Below are 20367 nucleotides of genomic sequence, written 5' to 3'. Positions count from 1 at the left end.
ACTTTTTCCATTATTGGACAACAACAACGAAATAACATGGTGTGTGGCATTCAATAGTGTTACCTTGTATGCTTTTTTCAAGTAATTTTTGTTTCAAAATTTTAGGCTATTCATTCATCATTCATTTTTGTTTTTGTTTTTCTTTATTTATTTACGTCATGATGCTAGAATCATCTCCTTTTTCTCTCGTTAATGTATAATACAACAACAACAATGGATTAAGTTTTTGATCGAAAGATGTAGGTCAGAATTTGAAAAAAAAATTCAAACCCAAAACATGAATTAAACACAAAAAAAAGATTACATCGGGAGTGAAAAAAGAGTGAAAAAAAGAATCCCATCATGTTTGCTCATCATTTTTTTTTTTTTTTTACTTATTTACTGAACTTTTAATCTTAGCTCATAAATTATTGGATGATGAAGAATAAATAAGAATTTTTCAAAAAAACAAACGACAACCAAAAAAGTTTTCAAATCGTTTTTTAAGATTTTTGTATTGCTGCTGCTTGTTTATCGGATTTTTTACTAATTTTTTTTTTATAAAAGTTTTTTTCAAGCTTTTCTTTTTCTTTATTGATTGGTTTTTGGTTCAAATTATTATTATTAGATACGGAAAAATGATTGACTTTTTCAAATTTATTATCGTTTTTCGATCATCAAAAAAGTAAATATTGAGAGAGTATATATTGACTTACCAGCTTTACAGATTGGTGCAAATTGTATACGAAGATGTACAGCATTACTTTCACCATCACCTTCAGAATTTGTTGCCGAACAAGTATATTTACCACGTTGTTGACGACGTACTTTTTGTAATACTAATGATTGATTACTAACAATAATACCGGCACTTGTATTTGTTTGTAGTTCACGACCTTCAAAATGCCATCGTACTTCATATGACCATGGTGATGCACGTATAACACATTCAAAATAAACATCATTTCCTTCCTGTATATGTGAATGACGAAGATTACTTCCTAATTTTAATGTCACTTGTGGTGCATCTATTTGGGATGATGATGAAAATTAGAAAAGAAAAAAATATGAACAAAAAAAAAAAAGAAATTAATAGACTATTTACACACAGTCAGTCAGTTAGCAAATAAAAATAGCACAATACAATAAGTCGAGCATATTATATTCTGAAAGAAAATTCTTTCTTTTTTTCAGAATTCCCCTTGCAGAAATGAGAAAAAAAATCAAATCAATCGACCATGAAGGCGTCAAGATGTCTGATGAACGAAGCAAGTGTTAAGGCCAGTTAAATCAAGTAGAAACACATATGAAAGAAAAGGAAAAAATCTTTTTATTTTCCAGTTATAACGAAACAAAGATATAGAGAAAAAAAACAATTCTTTTTGGGTTTCTGGCTAAGATTTATAGCTCCATACAGGTTATTCTTTTCTTTTTTGATTCGTTTTCCCCCATTATTCTCAGAAAGAATGCTATTTATATGATATTTGATGGGAAAAAAGAAAGGGTTCATATTTCATTCAATGCTATTCAATGACTATGAAACACATACACATCAATAAATGATAAAACGACTTTATATCGTAAAAATCGTTAAATCGAAACATCCAAACAATCCGTTAAAAAAAAAGAATTAAATGTTCATCGATCCATTCACCCTATATGGTTCATTATGTTTTCGTTATGATAATAATAATAACAAAGCTTTGACGAACAGGAAAAAAAAATTTCAGTAATTAGTCGTGGAAAATATAGAAAGATTCATGGAACATTTAATCAGAAAATTCTATGAGAATTTTGTTCATTCTTGACTGTAGATAAACAGCGAAACAAACAAGAAAAAAAAAAGAGAATATACTTTCTTTCGGGCCAAGAATCTATTCAAGAAATGGAAAAAAATCTGGTTCTTGCATAAAAAAAATGAACAACAACAAAAAAACGATTCCGGAATGGAAAAATTCAGAAAGCATTCAGAAATCAAACTTTGGAAGATGGAAAAAATGGAAAAAACTTTTTTTTCTGTTTCCAATGAAAATAGCATTCATGCCATATGTTTTATTTTTTGCTGCATGAAACGAAACAATCATCATCATCAAACATTATCGCTAAAATGGCTAATGTTTATTCAATGAGCTATGAAAATATGTAGCCACCAACATTACCATTATCATCATCATATCAGCTGTCATTTGCTTTTGTTTTGTTTGTTATTTTCAAATGTATTCAATTTTCATAATAATAATAATGTGAGTTTTGTGAAAATTTAAAAGGGGTAAATGGAGAAATTCTTTCACCTGACTGACATTCTTTCCTCCGTTAAATTGATAAAAAAAAACCTTTCAATGGAGAAAAAAAAAGAAAGAGAAAAGTGAATAAAGAATCTGTCAATGACGAATAAATTTACCATTAAGAGACACAGACAGAAAAACAAACAAACAAAAAAACGAAAAATTGAAAGAATTTTTTCACTTTTTCGTTGTGAGTTTTCAACATTGAAATTTGTTTGTTTGTTTAGTTTTGTTAAAGTAAATTATTTTTACATTTGATTTTCAAATTTTGTTTTTGTTGTTGTCGTTATTGTAATGATGATGATGGCAGAATTTTCGTAAAGTAGAAAAATGGAAACATATTGACAAAATTGAAAAGAAAGAGAATTTTTTTTTGTCAAAATTCCTTATAGGGGTTTCACACTACAGCAATATTGCTGTGAAATATTTCATTGAAATATTTCAGTCCATAAGGCTGAAATGTAGTGAAATATTGCATTTGAAATATTTCATTCACATTGCTGCTAGTGTGAAACCCCTATTACTGAAATTCAAAAGATGTTGTTGTTGTTTGGCCAAACAAAGATTATAATTGAAATTTAATTGAATTTTTTTAGTTAAATAGAATCCAAAAATGTAATTAGTGAAAAGAAAAAATGATTTGTAGTTGGACGGGGAAATTCATCAATTTTTCAATGCTTAAAATTTCCAGAAAGTTTCTCTAATATATAGGAAGAATTAAGAATTTTGTTTTTTGGAAATATTTCTTTTGTTCCATTCCTTTCCATTTATTCTATAAGAAAAATAATCATCATTATCATTATTCCGGCCAAAAAGATATTAATTATCGTTAATTTCATAATGAGCTCATCATCATTATCATTATCATTATCGCAATTAAAAATCTTTGGAGAAGAATTCAATTTTACCAACAGAATTGGTGTGGTAAACAAAAGAAAAAAAGAAAAACTGAACCATCATCATCATTATACCAGAAGAAAAAAGAAGAAATGTTTTGAAAATTAAGAAAAGTAAAAAATGTCATTAAATTACACTGAATTTGTGGAAAATTGAAAACAAAAAAATTCGGTAATCAACTTTTTTTGGCCGACCAAACAACAACATTAACACATTGTGCGTGATCATCATTCCAAAACAACATCTTAATTGCCATTAAAAATGGCACCGAAAAAAAAATTAATTTAATTTTTTAAAATTAAAAAAAATTTTAAAATTTTTTGAAAAAGAAAGAAAAAATCAAATTGAACACTAGATGGCAGCGTATGTTGTTCATGAAAAATTTGATACCCATCATTCATTCCTGGGTTTTTTCCTGATTAGTTATTAGTAAACCATAAAAAAAGGTTTCTGATTACACAGATAATTTTTGTTTTTTCCCGTTTTTTCGGTTATAGGTGATTTAGGAAATACCGAAAAATAGTTAATCAAGTGAAATGGTAATAACATTATATACGGGGAAGAATCGTAGCGTTCTAGGGAATTTTTTTGTTGTTCGGTACCCTTTCTATCTACCAATTCTATTATTATGCAAGCGAGAAAAAAAAAATCTGTTAAATCTTTGTTCGACTATAGTAAAAGTGAATAGAATCAAAACAACAACAACAACAAATGTTCATTTAAATCGTGTAAGTAACAAGAATTGAACATTATCATCATCATCATCAAAACATAATGAGAAAAAAAAAAGCGAAAACATTGGAATCGAGAATAAAGTTTTGGGTAAAAAGAAAAACTAGGAAGAAAATTCTATTAACCAATTCCTGTGTGTGTGTGTGTATTCCTGATTCCTGAAAATATAGAATAAGAAAATGAAAACTCGGCGTCAATTTGTGTTTAGTCGAGAATAGGTTCTGAGATTGTTTTTTCTTTGGAAAATTCTTTCCTTTCTTTTTTTTACCGATGTTGTTTTTTAGTTAATGTCATTACCATGTAAAAAACATCAAACTCATCCAACATTTGGCAAATGAAAAAAAAAACATAAGAAAAATTTGGCTGTTTTTAAATGAAAAATTCTGCGAAAAAAAATTACAGATTTTCTTGTTTTCGGTGCCTATCAACTTTCATTATAAATCATTATTTTTTGTTTTGTTTAAATTGATAAAATTTTTTCTGTGAAAAGTAAAAAAAGCAATGTTTCACCCCTGAAGGCTTAAATGTCATTAGCCATTTTATTGATGATGACATTAAGTCGTAACATTATTTTTTGTTTGTTTTTTTTTAAATTCTAAATGACATTTGATGTTTGAAAATCTGACATATGGTATAAGGGATTTTTTTGTTTTGTTTTTTTTTCGGTTAATCAACTTACAATTAATTTCCAATTGAATTAAATCTTCAATAGCCGATGATTGTATATGTGGATTTTCAGCTCGACAAGTAATTTCTTTACCAATATCATCAATAGTAACGGTTAATGATAAACGGCTAGTTGTTTTATTACCATCAGCTGATATTTGTTCTTGAGCATTTCGTAATCGAGTTGTACCACCAATCCACCATGTAATAGTTGCTGGTGGCCTTGATCCACTTGATTCACATGTAATTATTGAAATTTTTTCCGCTGATAATGATTGTTTTCTTTCGCCAATAATTTTTACAGTTAATGGACGAACTATTGAAACAAATAAGAAAATGAAGGAAAAAAAAGGTTAAAAATGATTTGTAACCAAGAAAAAAGAAGAAATTAAGGAAAAAAAATATTTGGTTAAAACAATGAAAAATTAGCAATAAAGAATTTGAAAATGAAAGGAAAAAATTCTCATTAAAAGTGTAGACAAATTTAATGATCATCATGAGAATTTTTTTTTTCACAAAGTTTTTTCACAATCTCATTTACATAATCGATAAATTTTTTTTTTTGTGTGTTACCCATTATAATTCGAATCGAATAAATCACACCAAACAACAACAACAACAAAAACAAAATAATAAAATAAGTGAAAATAAGGAAAGAAGAAGAAGAAAAAAAAACATTAATAAACAATGAAAATTCTTTGATTCGGCAAATTATTCTACATCACGAATTGGCCATTTCTTTCTTTCGAAACAATTTGTTTTTTATGGAAAAATTATTCCATTGTAGCGGTGTACTAGTGTTTGCGTTTAGCTCACTAGTCACTCGCTCAGGTTTGACAATCAAATAAAAGTCAGTCAGATTTCATACTCTGAACACGCCGCATCATAACCTTCTACAATTCACCACATTTGGTGACCGCGGACGTTGAAACTTTGAAAAAATAAAATTTAATTTTGTGATTTCATTTAAGCAAAATTAAAATAATTAATAATCATGGATATGTCTAAAAATGACTATCAAGATCAATCGTTATCGAGTGAAGATGATGAAGAATTAATTATTTTGGAATCATTATTGAACTTGGTAAAACGAATGAATGCTTATCTTTCAAAGATGGAGGAGAAATTGGAAAATGACTCCGGTAATGTTATACAAAATTTTGATGATGAATTACCGAAAACAATTCAAAATAAAAATAATGTGAACGAAAATTCGAAAATCAAAGTACGACGTAATCGTAAACAAAGAAATTTGGTTAATCGTTTACGAAAATCATCTCGTTCATCGAATTCTAATAAATATAGACCGAGATTTAATCCTAATAATGGTCCTTGCCGCTTTTCTCGTTTTCGTTTAAGAGACAAAGCATATCAATGTAATAATTGGCGACATCGTAAATTTGGTATAAAGAAGAAGAAGAAGAAAATTCAAAAATCAAATGTCGTATCATTTAATCGAGTATTATCAATCAATTATGGTAAAAATTTTCGGCTTTCTATCTTTAACAAAAGTTCGAAAAAATGGATCCTAATCGATACCGAATCATTTGTATTCTTATGGCCAAAAATGTATCAAATTATTATTTCAAAACCGGTTAAGTACGAAGTAAAAATGGTAAACGGTACGATTATTAAAAATTATGGAGAAACTATTACCTGAACAGATTTAGGCTTGCGTCGATCATTTTTGTCTTTATTTTGTCGTTGCCGATATTTTGATTATAAAAAATTTGTAAATTTCTATCAAAAAAATTCTAAATTTCTATCAAAATTTGTATTTTTTTTTCAATTTGATTTTTTTTCTATCTGATGTATATTTTTTTTTTCAATCTTATGTATTTTTCATTTTTTTTTTCTAAATTGTATTAATTGTTAATCCTCCGGATTAAAAGGAGGGAGATATGTAGCGGTGTACTAGTGTTTGCGTTTAGCTCACTAGTCACTCGCTCAGGTTTGACAATCAAATAAAAGTCAGTCAGATTTCATACTCTGAACACGCCGCATCATAACCTTCTACAATTCACCACACCATGAAAAATAACAGCAACCGAGAAAAAAAATCTTATCAAATGAAAAGAATTAATGACTAACGATCAATCAATTTTTTTTCCCAATCATTTTGGCAAACACACACACACACACACAATTTGACAATGATGTAATGATCAAAACAACAAATTACTGATCAAAGTAGTAAACCGAAAATTAAAAACAGTGTTTGGGTAAATTCGATTAATTCAAACAGTAATCGATAATAATAATAATGTCCGACAGAAAAAAAAGGCGACAAAATCATTATCATCATCGTGGCTATCAATCGGTACAGTACATCGTTGGATGGAGGGAAAAAAACCAAAAAAAAGTCTTTTTGACTAGAGAAAATTTCCATAAATTTTATTTTTATTCAAAATACAGGGAAATTTTCAAGCAACAACAACAATCAAAGAATCAGAAAAAAAACTGATCGTAATCGTTTTTGAACAAAGATTGAAGAAAAAAAGGGAAAACGAAGAAGAAGGAGAAGAAGGAGCATTCAATGATGATGATCATCATCGTTATTTACCATCATTCAATGTTGATCATCATCATCATCATCGGTAGCAATTTATTCCGATTTTTGTATTATTATTACAATTTTCTTTTTGCCGTAGAGAAGGAAAAAAAACGTTTCGATTACGATAATGATGATGATGGTGATGGTTTATTTTTGGGTTGTTTGTTGTTGTAAAACATCAAATATTTTTTTGTTGAATCACTACAGTAGCTTGAACAACAAAGAAGGAAAATCGACCAATATTTTTATTTATTTATTTTCATTTTAGATACTTTAACTATTTTAGCATCAATGGCTTCAAAAAATCATAAATGTCATTTTCTTTCAATGGTATTTTCAAATATCTTCAAATAACAAACAAAAAAGAAGAAGCTCAATAGCTTTTCTCTTCAGGGACCAACTTCTTCGTTTTTCTTTTTCTCGATACAGTTTTTGAATAAGTATTTCTGATTCTTTTTTTTCTGGTTTCAGTGAATAAAAAAAAACTTCAACCAAAACGACATAAATCGATTTATACTGAACAAATGAATGAAAAAAAATGTATTCACAAAACACACATAACATTTATGGAAAACATGAACATTTTCAGAAAACAAAATGATCGTTTTTTTTTGGTTGTTGGTAATTGTTATTCATTCATATTCAATCATTGAAATTTTTCATTTGTCATAAGGATTCTATTCAGGAAAAGAACGAACGAAGGAAAAATCATCAACTTGAAAATAATGATAATAGAAGAGATTCAACCGATGAAAAAAATCCAAACTAAATGAAAAAAGCACCGAATAAATGAAAAAAAGTTGGCCAAATGAAAATAATCGAACCGAATTTTAACAAGTGTATCTCTGGAGGGGGAATGAAAATTTCATTTCTTCCAACGACCAATATATTTGACAACAAAACAATTCAATTGTAAAATTTTTCAGTTGAAATTTCATTCATTTATGATCGAATGATACTTGAAAATAGTTTCCAAAGAATTCAATTGATTCATTCATTGCACAAAAGAATCGAATTGAAAAAAATAAAAAACAGAAAGCAAGAGAAACCAGAGCAAATTCTTTGGTTTTTTTCCCCTGTTTCTTTGGTAAATTATTTGCTATCACCATTGTGATCATCAATGAAAACATGAAAAAATATGTAACAATCGAAGAAGATAAATTGAAATCTCAATTTTCATCAATTTTGTCGTTTGTTTGTCGTTCATATCGATGAAGAAAATATTCAATTTGGAAATTTTTCTTCGAATTTCAATTATGGATATGTGAAAAGAATTGTGTGTGTCAACATTAATTTCCGAAAAAAAAGAAGAGATTTGAAAATTCTATTCAATCTAATTTGAATCTATCATTCGTTATTTCGTGATTCTCATATTTCAAAAACATGACCAATCAATATTGATTATAATTTCAAAATCTTTAGACGTCGTCGTAAACGTGTCACCATCATCCGAAAAGAAGCTAAATTGATTCCCATGTGATGTGAATGAATTCAAAAATGTTTTTTTCAACAACCAAAAACGAACATCAACATAATGGATTTATATGAGGGGAGAAAACCGAGTTTTTTTTCTGATGAAGAATATTCATTCAAGCAGTTCGCCGATGATGATGATGATGAGCGAAAAAAAAGTACGAGAAAAAAAATTGATTGAAAAAAATGATCAAACGAAAATTCCTCTATAAATTTGTGAAAGTGTAATCAAGATAAGAAAATCTATTTCGTTCATCTTCTTTCAAATATTCATACCCGTTGTTGTTGTTGTTGTCAACATCGTTCAAAGTCATATTTTAACTTGAATTTTCTTCTTCATCATCATTGACATTAATTCATTTTTTTCTCATTATTATCATCATTTCACATTCAATCATTCAGATTCTTATGAAATTATTATTCGAATAATAAGAATATTCGATGATTTCCACACATGCGAAACTTAACTTAACTTGATTGATATCAAATTTTATTTGCCATTTTCAAGTGTGTATAGAGCTATGAAAAAAAAGAAACTATTGATGATCATCATTAAGATGATGATGATTACATTTTCAGATTCTTCTGATTGAGAATTCTGTATTTCTCGTCTGATATAAATTCCTATTTCATTTTTTTTCCTTTTCTTTTTTTTTGTTTGTTTGTTTCGTTATTATTATTATTATCAGAATTTGTCGACACTGAATATATGAATTTCACTAATCATCATCATGTTCATCATCATAATGATGATGATGATGATTACTGTTTCAAGAATGAATGAATGAATGAAAGAAAAGCGAAAAAAAGAAAAAGAAAATCAAATAGCCAACAACAACGAACATTTGATAATAATTATCATTATTATTTTCAATCACTATAATCATCATCAGTATTGCAACATTGTTGTTCGTTGTTTGTTTGGTTGGTTGGTTGTAAGTTTTTTTTTATTTTCCTACTCATTTTTTTTATATCGAAAACGATTGACTTGAATCAAAATTATTATCGTTGTTATTATTATTTTGGAAAAATGATGAAACATGAAACAAAGATTCGTTTTTTCGTTATCAATTTCGTTTCGTTAACGATGATGATGATGATGATGATACTAAACAAGAATTGTATCCACTATGATGATCAAACGCCCATCATCATCATCAACTATATGGTCCATCATTTTTTATTATTATTATTTTCCAAAGATGTTTAGAAATTGTTTCAATTTTGGTTAATAGCGAAATTTTATACTTTCTTTTTCTCTTGTCTCTTGTCGACCAAAAAACAAGATTTACACAAAATTCATTTTTTGGGTGATATTATCATTTGATGAAAATGTTTCAATTTTGTAATAACATCTTTTTTTTCTGAATAAATTATGATGATGGAGAAAACAATATTCATCATACTCATATGTCATATTTAGTTGAGTTGATGAATATCCTGGTTATTCATCATCATAATCATTGAATGTTCTTGAAAAAAAAATGAAATTTGATTTCGAATTTTTTCAAAATTTGTTTTTCAAAAATGATTAAAGGTTAAATTGTTTAGGTGAATTTCATAATCAAAAAACATTGTAAATGTAATTGAAAACTTAAATTATGTAGCCCAGTATGTTCATCATCATAATGTTTTTACGTTTCATCAACGTTCAAATTCCTTCATATTAAATGTCAGATTTTGTTGGTGTAGGCGTAGGCGGTAAACAATTTTTTCCGTTTTATCATCATCAAAGTCATCATCAACAGGATAATAAAAGTCAAATCATATCATGTCATAAACATGACATAATATTTACGATTTCATTCAAGACATTTTGAATGATGTTGATTATGATATAAAGTCAGTCACATTTCATTTTAGACATTATTCAGAATGAAATTTCGTTTTAAATCAAAAAATGAAAATAACTAAAAAACTTACAATTTAGATCAACAGTTACAGTTGCAGTTGATGGTAATGATATATTATTATTTGATGCTTGACAAGTAAATACAGCCATTAAATCTTGTCTTCGTAATGATTGTATAATCAATTGATTACGTATTAATTGATTATTATTTGTTGTTGTAATTTGTTCATATGTATCATCTAATAATACTGATTCACGCCACCATGTTAATGATGGTTGTGGTTTTCCACCTTCAACTTCACAAATTAATGTTAAATGATCACCTTCAGTATATGGACCAATTAATGATGGCAATGATTCACCATTTGTATCGATTATTTGAGGCTTTTCAGGTGGCACTAAAAAAGATAAGAAAAGAAAATTGAAAATAAAATAATTAAAATAGGAAAAATTTTTTAAGAGAAAACTTTCAAAAAAATCCATCATAGGGTTAATCGATTATAATTTAATAATGACAAGGAAGAAAAAAACAAACAACAAACAAACAAACAAAACAAACTCTATATATGGATATTGTTGGATATTAATTTAATTTTCTCAAATATTTACTTTATGTGAAAGAAAAATGAGAAAAAATTCTTTCATAGTTTTTCTCCCTGAATACAAAGAACAATAGAATGAATGAAAAAAAGATGGAAATAAATTTAGCCTGTCAAATGTCAAGAATTGTTTTTCTACAAAAAAAAACTAAACTAAAACTAAAACTAAACAACAACAAGTTTCAATGAAAGAAAATGGGAAACCTTAACCAATCAATCATTCAATGTATTTCGACTATAAAACTGGTATGATGATCAAAACAAAAAAAAAAAAAGTCAACGACCAAAATATGACTGAATGAATGATCAAAGTCAATTAAAGTTTCGGGTTGGTCTAGTTTGTTCCAATTTTTTTTCTGGCCATCAAAACCGAGAAAAAAATAACCAAAACCGGCAATATGTGTCCATGTGAATATGACTTTGTGATGGCCATTCATTCATTTATTCAATTAGCTTGAATTGAAACAAATTTCCAGCAACGACAGCAAGAGCAAACTTTCGGTTGGATCAAGTAGAAATAATTGAAACTGAAAACCAATATAACTACACAATTGATGACATTGTCTGGGACACAGAAAATAAAAATAATGTCATCAAACGAAAGATAATTATGATAATGATTATTATGATTATCGTTATTATCCGAAACCAAATATGGAGGACATATTTCATTCATTCATTCAGTGTTTTGTTGAATATAATTACACTATATTGGCTATTGTTTGAAAGCAAATCGAAGATACACTTGTCAAATACAAAAAACAGAAAGAAAGAAAAAGAATGGCATATGGTATTTTTGGAGAAAAAAATGAACGAAATAAATGATAGCAGCAGCAGTGGTGTGGTTACACACCAGTTAAGCATCAATTAACTTGTCATGATGGCCAAAAAATGATGATGATGATCATCATCATCATGGTCATGGGGCCAAAATGAATCGAAACACCCACATCATACATCACATTTATTATTATGAAAAGATCTATCAAACGAAGAAAAAATGTTATTATTACAGATCCAAGTTCAATCTATTATTATATAGACATTATTGAAAATGAAAAACAACAACAACCAAAAAAAATATCTTTAGCAAATGGAGCGAAAATAAATGGGAAAAAATTATTATTATTTAGATGGATGGATTAATTTGATCTAATATCCATTTATCCAGTACAAAGTATAGTCTGTAGTCTTAATGTTGTTCATATTGGGTTTACGGATATAAAGTGAGTAAGAGAATAACGAAAAGAAAAATGTTTTTTAAAAAAAAACAATCAAACTAGAAAACAAAAATTTGTCTTGTCAAAAAGAATTCTTTTCGTATTTTTATTCGATAGAGAATGTTATGTGTGGTAATAATGAAAAACAATGTACAAAATTTTGTTTGTCTGTGTTTGGATGTTTAGTTCATTTATTATTATTTTAGTATAGTAAAATGTGTGTGGTTAAAACAACAACAACAACAACAACATATATAAGAATCTCACAAATGAGATCAACGTATAGAGATGTTTCTTTCTATTTTCTAATCATCCTGTTATTATTATTATTATTATGGTTAATGTTGTTGTTGTTTTTTATCGAAAACTATTATATTAAGATCGCTGTTGTTGTTGTTGTTTCTATCTTTTCTACTAATAAAAAACGTGTGTGGTTTAGTCTGATGGATTTTATTTTTGCAGTTATTTTCCTATATGAGAAAATTAAGTTGCTTAATAGTACTGGATGTTGTTGTTTGGACGAAAAAATGAGTGGTGAAATGAAAAGAAGAAGAAAAAAAACTTAAATGGGATGAATCAACTGCAGCTACGAAAAAAAATATAATTCACTAAGAGAAACTTTCCATCATTCTTTCTCGTTCTTTTTAATACATTTTTTGGACATTTTTTTTCAATTGTTTCATTCGGTCGGTCGGGTTGATGGTTCGACCAGGACAGCAACTACAAAAAAAAAACGAAACGAATCGAATTCCAGTGGATTCTATAATTGTGTGTGTGGTTCATTATTGAACAAGCAAAAGAAAAACGTTAATCAAAAAAAAACCCCGAGAACCACTGAACAAAACAATATGCCCACAACGATAATGATGATGATTGTCCACACAATGATGATCAGTAATAGAAAGGGAAAAAAATTAATGGGGGAAAAATATGGAACTTCAAAATCGATCCAAAATAATAATACCCAACCAACAAACGAACGAAAAATATTAACTATAATTCCAAATACACGCAAACGAAACTGGACATAGATATAGTGGACAACCAAAATAAAAAAAAAAATATGATTTCTTGGTTGAATAGATAGGAGACATTTGAAAAACAACAACAAAAATATTGATGATGATAATGATTGTGAAAGAAGTGTACTTATTTTGGCATGAATCAAACAAACAAACAAACAAACAAACAGAAAAAACTTCACTATTTTTTTCGTTCATTTCAGTCGAAGAAAGAAGATATACTGAATTTTCATTTACCATATGGATGAAAAAAACACATAGAATGAAAGATGGATTTGAAAGAAAACTTCGAATATTTGTTTGTGTGTGGAATCAAGTGGAAACCCAATAAGTACCACTTTTCGGATTTAATCACATGATGATGATGATGATGATGATGATCACTCTATGTGTGTATGTCAATGTCGTTTGAATGATGATGAATTTTTATTTTTTGTTCCTGGTGTTCATTATTCTAGCTCTATGGAAAAAAACTCTCTGGAATGAAATGAAATGATATTGTGAAAAAAAACGAAAATGATTGATATGATTATCATAATCATATCATCATATCCACCACCACCACTACCGACAAAACAATATTATAATCATCATTATCATATTGGAAAGAAGAAATAAATGAACAAAAACTTAAAGAAGATAAAATATTCCGTATCGAAGAAACAAAAAAAAAACTTTATTCTGGTTCGAAGACTTCCTATGGCTTTTTTTCATTATTATTATTATTATTATCATTTTTTCATTTGAATAAATTCAAAGTTTTGTCATCAACATTAGTCGTATAAATCGAAACTTCAATCGCCAAACCACCATGCTAATTAAATATCTATGCATCTTGAGAATCCAAGAAGAAGAAGAAGAAGAAGAAAAAAAAAATAAGTTTTAATTTAAATGCAATAAGAGTTTCCTTTTCATTTTCGTCGTCGATTGGCATTAATTAAATAAAAATTTCTATTGAAAAGTCAAGTTGGATATTGTCTGTCTGTGTGTGTGCGTGTGTCTTATCGATTTCAATTTGAATCAAAGAAGCCAGAAAAAAAAAGAAGAAAATTTTGATTTCACCATATTCACACAATCACACACACCGGTTATTTTGGACAGAATCAAAATCATTCGGTACAATGATTTTGAATTCAATTTCATTATATCATTTGGATGGATGCTTGAATGCTTGATGATGATGATGATGATGATAAAATTCTGATGAAAAGTTAAAACAGAACGATAAAACCATCGAATTTTAAGAGTGAAAAGGGGGAATCATTTTTTTCAAATTAAAATCGTTAATTTTATTTATATCATCGATCCAAAAAAAAATCGATTCAAAATGCGCATGTCAAATGACAAACCAAAACAAACTTAAATTCCAAAGATTCCAATCCAGAATTTTCGCATCATCAACGACAACAACAGAATGAAATTCTGAAACAAGTTAATTAATTTTTTCTTTTTTCAGTAAAAATTTCTATCAGATGATGATGATGATGATCATTGATCAACCAAGCAAAAGAATTTGATGAATGAAAATGAAAAAGATTGACAAACAATTTCAATGAAAAAATATATCTCTCATCATGATGATTGCGTTGAAAAGTTTCAATATTGAAAAGAGAAAAACTTTTCCATTTTTTTTCAATTAACAATTTTTTTTTGTTGTTGAAATCAAGCAATCAGATACAGAAGAAGTAGTGGTCAATCTGAAGAACTTATTTTGGTCAATTTTTCTTTTAATTTATTGGGAAACAAGAAGAAGAATTATAAGAAGCAAAAAAAAAAGAAAAAATATTATTATTATTGTCAACAAGGGACAATTTTTTTTCATCAACAAAGAATAATAATGAAGAAAAAAAAGACAATGTGAATGGGATATGTGTGTGAAAAAAATACTCCATAATATTTTTTGGGTGACAATTTGTTCACATGGATGTTTTCACCAACAAATAGAAGATTCACAGATTCATTCACAGTGTGTATATGTGTTTACTTTGTTCAATATATTATCGATGCTATTTAGTTTATGCATGATGAGTGTTATTGATGATAGTGGTGATTATTTTGGTTATTTTAAAAGCTACAAAGAAAAATTCAGTATTCTCTTCCCCTGTATTGTTTATTGAATGTGAAATTTATTTATTTTTCCTTATAGGGGTTTCACACTAGCAGCAATGTGAATGAAATATTTCAAATGCAATATTTCAGTCCATAAGGCTGAAATGTAGTGAAATATTGCATTTGAAATATTTCATTCACATTGCTGCTAGTGTGAAACCCCTAATATACAAATAATTCACACACACCGCATATATTTATTCTTCTTTTCTATTGTACGGTATACGGAATAGTAAATCGGACAGAAGAAAAAAAACAAAGAAAAAAATATTTCCCAAGTGGCTGTTGGCCGGAAAAAAACAATGAAATAGGAAACAGGAAAAAAACAGCAGAAGCAAGAAAAAAAAAAGAAATTCAGACAAAAATTGGAAACAGAGAACCAAGAAAAAAACAAAAACAAACAAACAAACAGACATGCACGATAACGAAATGATTCTTTCAATTTTTTTTCTCAATCTTTTTTACACAGAATTCTACAGAATAATCGTGACTTATATACAGGAACAAAAAAAAAAAGAAAATAACAACAGAATAATTTCCTTCAAAAAATAATGCAAAATGTATAAAGAATTTCAATAATTTAACCGAGAAAACCAATCCGTTCTGAATACAATTCATATATTGTCATTGCATAGTTCATTTTAAATGGACATGACAAAACAAAGCGAATGACAACTAAACAATAAGAATATTAAAACGAACCAACCACCACCAAATGATAATAATAAAAAATAATAATAATAAATAATAATAATAAATGCAAGTGGACATTGTTGAAAACAGACAAACAAAACAAAACTAATCTCTATCATAATCATCAAATGTGATCAAAGCTTATCATCATCGTAATCATCATTATTATTATGATCATCTTCAACAAGCAAATAGAGAAAAAAAAAAGAGAAAGAGAAAAGATCAAGTACTTAAATCTTTTTTGCTTTCCTTTTCATTCATTTCAATCATAACAAATTCTTGAACACATACTCAAAACATTCAAAAAAAATAAAAAAGAATAATTATTATAAATAAGAATCGTTTTCTAACGAATAACATCCATATGATGGTGATAGGCTTTATATTGTTTGTTTGTTTGTTTGTCATCCTTCAACATCGTTCACTTGAATATTTTTTTTGCGCTAACATTCGATTAGATGATTCTCTGTGTGCTTTATTCTTTCTTTCTTTCTTTTGTTCAAGAATCAAACACAAATTATATCAAGAAAAGAAAACTATTGAAGTATTGAATTAATCGTTAATGTAAAGCTTTCTGTGTGTCTTTCTTTTTTTTTCCTGGGTGATGGTAGATATTACATTTGTTTACATTGAGATCATAAGATGAATTTTTTGTGTCATATGGAACAAAAAAACGAAAGAATATTGGATATCAGTTTATTTTTCTCAAATAAAAAAAATGAAAAGTATTTACACAATGAGGCAAATGAAAATGGGGTTAAAAAACAATTGAGATAGATTTCAAACACTTACCAATTATTTTTAAAAATATCACCGAATTACGTGTACGTTCTTTACGAAAATCAACACGACATGCATATTCACCGGCATCATCCGGTGTTAATAATTCTAACATTAAATGTGCATATGGTGATGATGATGATGATGTTTGTCCAGTATTTGTACCAGTATTCATATAGGCTCTGGATGCAAGATTTTCATCTGTAACACGTCTTGCTGCTTCAAGGCTAACACCTTTACGTGCGTCCACACTATATATCAATCAATGAATGAATGAAAAATAAACAAATAGAGAATTAAGTGTTAATTAATTTGTTTAAAAAAAATACAATAATGAAAACAAAGCAGAAAAAACCAGAACATTCAGGTGATTCTGTTGGCAAAAAAAAATTCTCTGGAATAAAAAAAAACAATGAAAAAAAGTTTTTTTTGGGTCCATTTTTTTCAATTAATTTCATTCACAGTCACGATAGAAATTCATTAAATGTTGAAAAATTTTTTGTTTTTCCCTTTGGTTGTCTTTGTATGTTTAACTTTTTTTTTTAATTCAAACAAATAACACCAAGGACACCAAGGACATTTTATCAATGACAAAGACTTTAGCTTGGTTGGTTGGTGTCAACATTCAATCGATATTACTACCATCATCATTTCGATATATAATTCTGCTGACATCGGAAATAAGAAAGAAAGAAAAAAAGTTTTCTTTGAACGCTGAAAAAATGATGATTGAAAAAAGAAAGGGTAATAATGAATGTAGGGTATCCAAAAGTTTTTTTTTCTATTCAAATGAAATTTTTTTGGGTGAAATATGGTAGCGAAAAAAGAAAAATTCCATTAAAATCATGACATTACATTGAATGTCCTAAAGGCATCTTTCTTTCTTTTTTCTATCCATACATTTCCAGACAGGAACAGAAATTATTATTATCATTAACATGAATGAAATCCAAGCAACACATTAATTGAAAGAAAGAAAAAGACGAAAAAATGTAACAAAAAAAAAAAGAAAAAATTCTATTAGATTTCATTTTGGGAAAAAAGAAAACGATGACAAAATGTAGCAAAAAATGTGTGTGTGTGTTTGGTTTGTTCAATGAGACCTTTGATTATCAATACAGCCAAATTTCAATGGAAAAAGTGGAATCAGTATCATTGCCAAATGGTATTATGCAACAACCAATGATGTTGGTGTGAATCTTTTTTTTTTTTGAATTTTGAATTTAAAAACTGAAACAAAACTAAAAAGAATTTTCTTATTTCATTTAACCAAAACTTTTTTTTCTTCTTCTTTACTTTGTTTTGTTACATTACTTCAGTTAAACTTTGATTTGATTTCATTTTATTATCATTATTTAAAATTACTTTTTTTAAAAAAAAAAAACTTTATGTCCGTTTCGTTTTAACATTGTTTGTCTCGTTGTAAAGTTTTTATTTTTTTTTATATTTAATTTTAAAATTTATTATAGTTTCTATCAACTTAAATACAATACAAGTGTGTGTGTGTTGAGGATGAGGATGTTCACTTTTACTTTTTCATTTCTTACTCACTTTTGGAAAAGAAAAACTTTCTTTCTTTGGTAGAAACAAATGATATTTGCTTGAATAAATTCACAATAGTGAAGAAAACACACAATGAAAAGAGGAGAAAGAAAAAAAAATATTGAAAATACACTTTTGGCACGCAAAAAGAGTGAATGAAGAAAAAGTGAAAAAGAAAATTAAAAGAAAAGGAAAAAAACTTTAAGAAACCAATGAAGAAGAAAACGATGATGATGATGATAATCATTCAACCAACCGACAGACAATGATTTCCAGAAAGTGTTCTCGTTGTTTTGTGTGTGTGTGTGTGTCAAGAATTTAATTTTAATTTTCAAGAAATTCGTATTTCCATTATAAATTACATTCCAATAAAGAATTTATATTGGAATGAAAAACAAAGATGAACAAAAAGTTTGCAAGAAAGAAAATATTCTGTAGTCAAAGTCAAAGAGAGAGAAAATGAAAAAACAATAATATTAATAATCGTAAATGAAATAAATGAAATGGAAAAGTCAAAAGTCGATTGATCATCATCGAAATTCAATATTAATTATAAGCAAATAAACGAAAAATTCTTCAAATGATATGATATGGAAGAATGAATTGGTCAGAAACCAGAAACAAAAACAAAAAAAGTTTTAATTAAAATCCATATTTTTGCCCTGTTAACGATGATGATGTTTATCGAAATGAACGAGAATAATATTCTAATATTGACTATATTGACTATATCGACTATATTCACCAATTGGAATCGTATAATAATATCAGGAATAATATTATCATTATCAGAATAGTAATTTTATGGAATGATTCTGGCTAACATTCTGATTATCATTTTATCATCATCATTTTTTTCCTGATTAAATATTGTAATAATTTTTCTTTTATGGTTCAAACCAGATAGATCAGGGAATAAACTAATAAAATAAAGAAAAATTGATTGATAAAATATTGTAATCATATAACGAAAACAACAACAACAACAACAGGAAAACAAACTTATTCTTATTAAATTTCAATCACCAATTCAGTCAAACAAGCAAAAATAAATCAAAGATCAAATATTATAATAATGAAAATGAAAGTTTTTTTTTTTGCTAAGAAACCAGCACAGTTTCCTTTTGGTCGAAATATGTTTTGGGAAAAAAAATACCCAACAGAATTATTATTATTTTACTTTTGATTGAAGAATATATAATTTAATCTAATCGAAACTTATCAACAACAACAACAGCAGGAGATGCGATTGAAAGAATTTTTTTTTTTTGATTCTGGATTCTGGTTCAATAAACTAAAAATAAAAATTGGCCTCTTATGTCGTTGTTGTTGTTGTCGACAACAAACAAACAAATAATAATAATGGTTTGAAGACACAGGACAAGATAAACGAGAATTAAAATGAATGAATGAAAAAACCAAACTCGAAAAGAATTCGACCATAATGAAAGAAAACCCATGAAGCCAATTATTTTGATTTCTTCTTCTTCTTCTTCTTCTTCCCCTCTGTCCTGCATTTTGCTTTTGGCTTCTTCTTTCCCCTTATTTCATCCCTCACAACCTACTACTGTTTTCGATTTGTTTGTTTGTTTGTTCAAAATTCACTATTCAATTCAATTCGAGCAAACAATCATTGCTATTGAAAATACTTATATTTTGGAAAAAAAAGAATTGAAAATTTTGAAAAGAATCGATGATTCTCTCCACTATTTCGCTTCTTTTCTTTTCTTTCAGTTTTTTTAGCAATTCAATTAGTATTTTTTTGGTGAAAACGAAATAAACAGAGCAAGAATCACAAACAGAGAAAAGTCCGGATACAAACGTAAGTAACTGAAAGTATAAGAAAGAATAACAAACAACCAAACAACCAACCAACCAAACCAAACCAAAAAAAAAAACCAAAGACAATTTCATTGTTTCGAGAATATCAACCAACCAGCCAGCCAACCAACATTCAATTCGAA

The 20367-nt window shown here is 27.6% G+C and overlaps 2 protein-coding genes across 5 annotated transcripts in view; one reads left to right on the top strand and one right to left on the bottom strand.

The window, feature by feature from the left end:
- LOC113789318 (uncharacterized) overlaps nucleotides 1-20367 on the bottom strand; it is a 125291-nt gene that overhangs the window by 10084 nt on the left and 94840 nt on the right. For all 4 annotated transcript variants that reach the window (XM_075824450.1, XM_075824452.1, XM_075824448.1 and 1 more), the window contains exons 3-6: nucleotides 16874-17112; nucleotides 10510-10836; nucleotides 4573-4875; nucleotides 696-1007 (exon numbers count right to left, since the gene is read on the bottom strand). In XM_075824450.1, the coding sequence (XP_075680565.1) occupies nucleotides 696-1007; nucleotides 4573-4875; nucleotides 10510-10836; nucleotides 16874-17112 (1181 nt within the window). The remainder of the gene's footprint in view (nucleotides 1-695; nucleotides 1008-4572; nucleotides 4876-10509; nucleotides 10837-16873; nucleotides 17113-20367) is intronic.
- LOC113789517 (uncharacterized) lies at nucleotides 5325-6553 on the top strand. Its single transcript, XM_027339066.2, has one exon. The coding sequence runs from the start codon at nucleotides 5554-5556 to the stop codon at nucleotides 6217-6219; it is 666 nt and encodes a 221-aa protein (XP_027194867.1). The 5' UTR covers nucleotides 5325-5553; the 3' UTR covers nucleotides 6220-6553.

This window comes from Dermatophagoides pteronyssinus, unplaced genomic scaffold, assembly GCF_027571235.1.
Source record: "Dermatophagoides pteronyssinus isolate colony J.1.1.1.1 unplaced genomic scaffold, Derpt_VIB-CSIC_2022.12 sq0001, whole genome shotgun sequence".
NCBI lineage: Eukaryota > Metazoa > Arthropoda > Arachnida > Sarcoptiformes > Pyroglyphidae > Dermatophagoides > Dermatophagoides pteronyssinus.
Note: the sequence above shows the minus strand (reverse complement) of the source record. Positions and strands in the feature narration are given on the sequence as shown.

Excerpts from the sequence above, each read along its gene's own strand:
- LOC113789517 (XM_027339066.2), top strand. The coding sequence starts at position 5,554 with ATGGATATGTCTAAAAATGACTATCAAGATCAATCGTTATCGAGTGAA.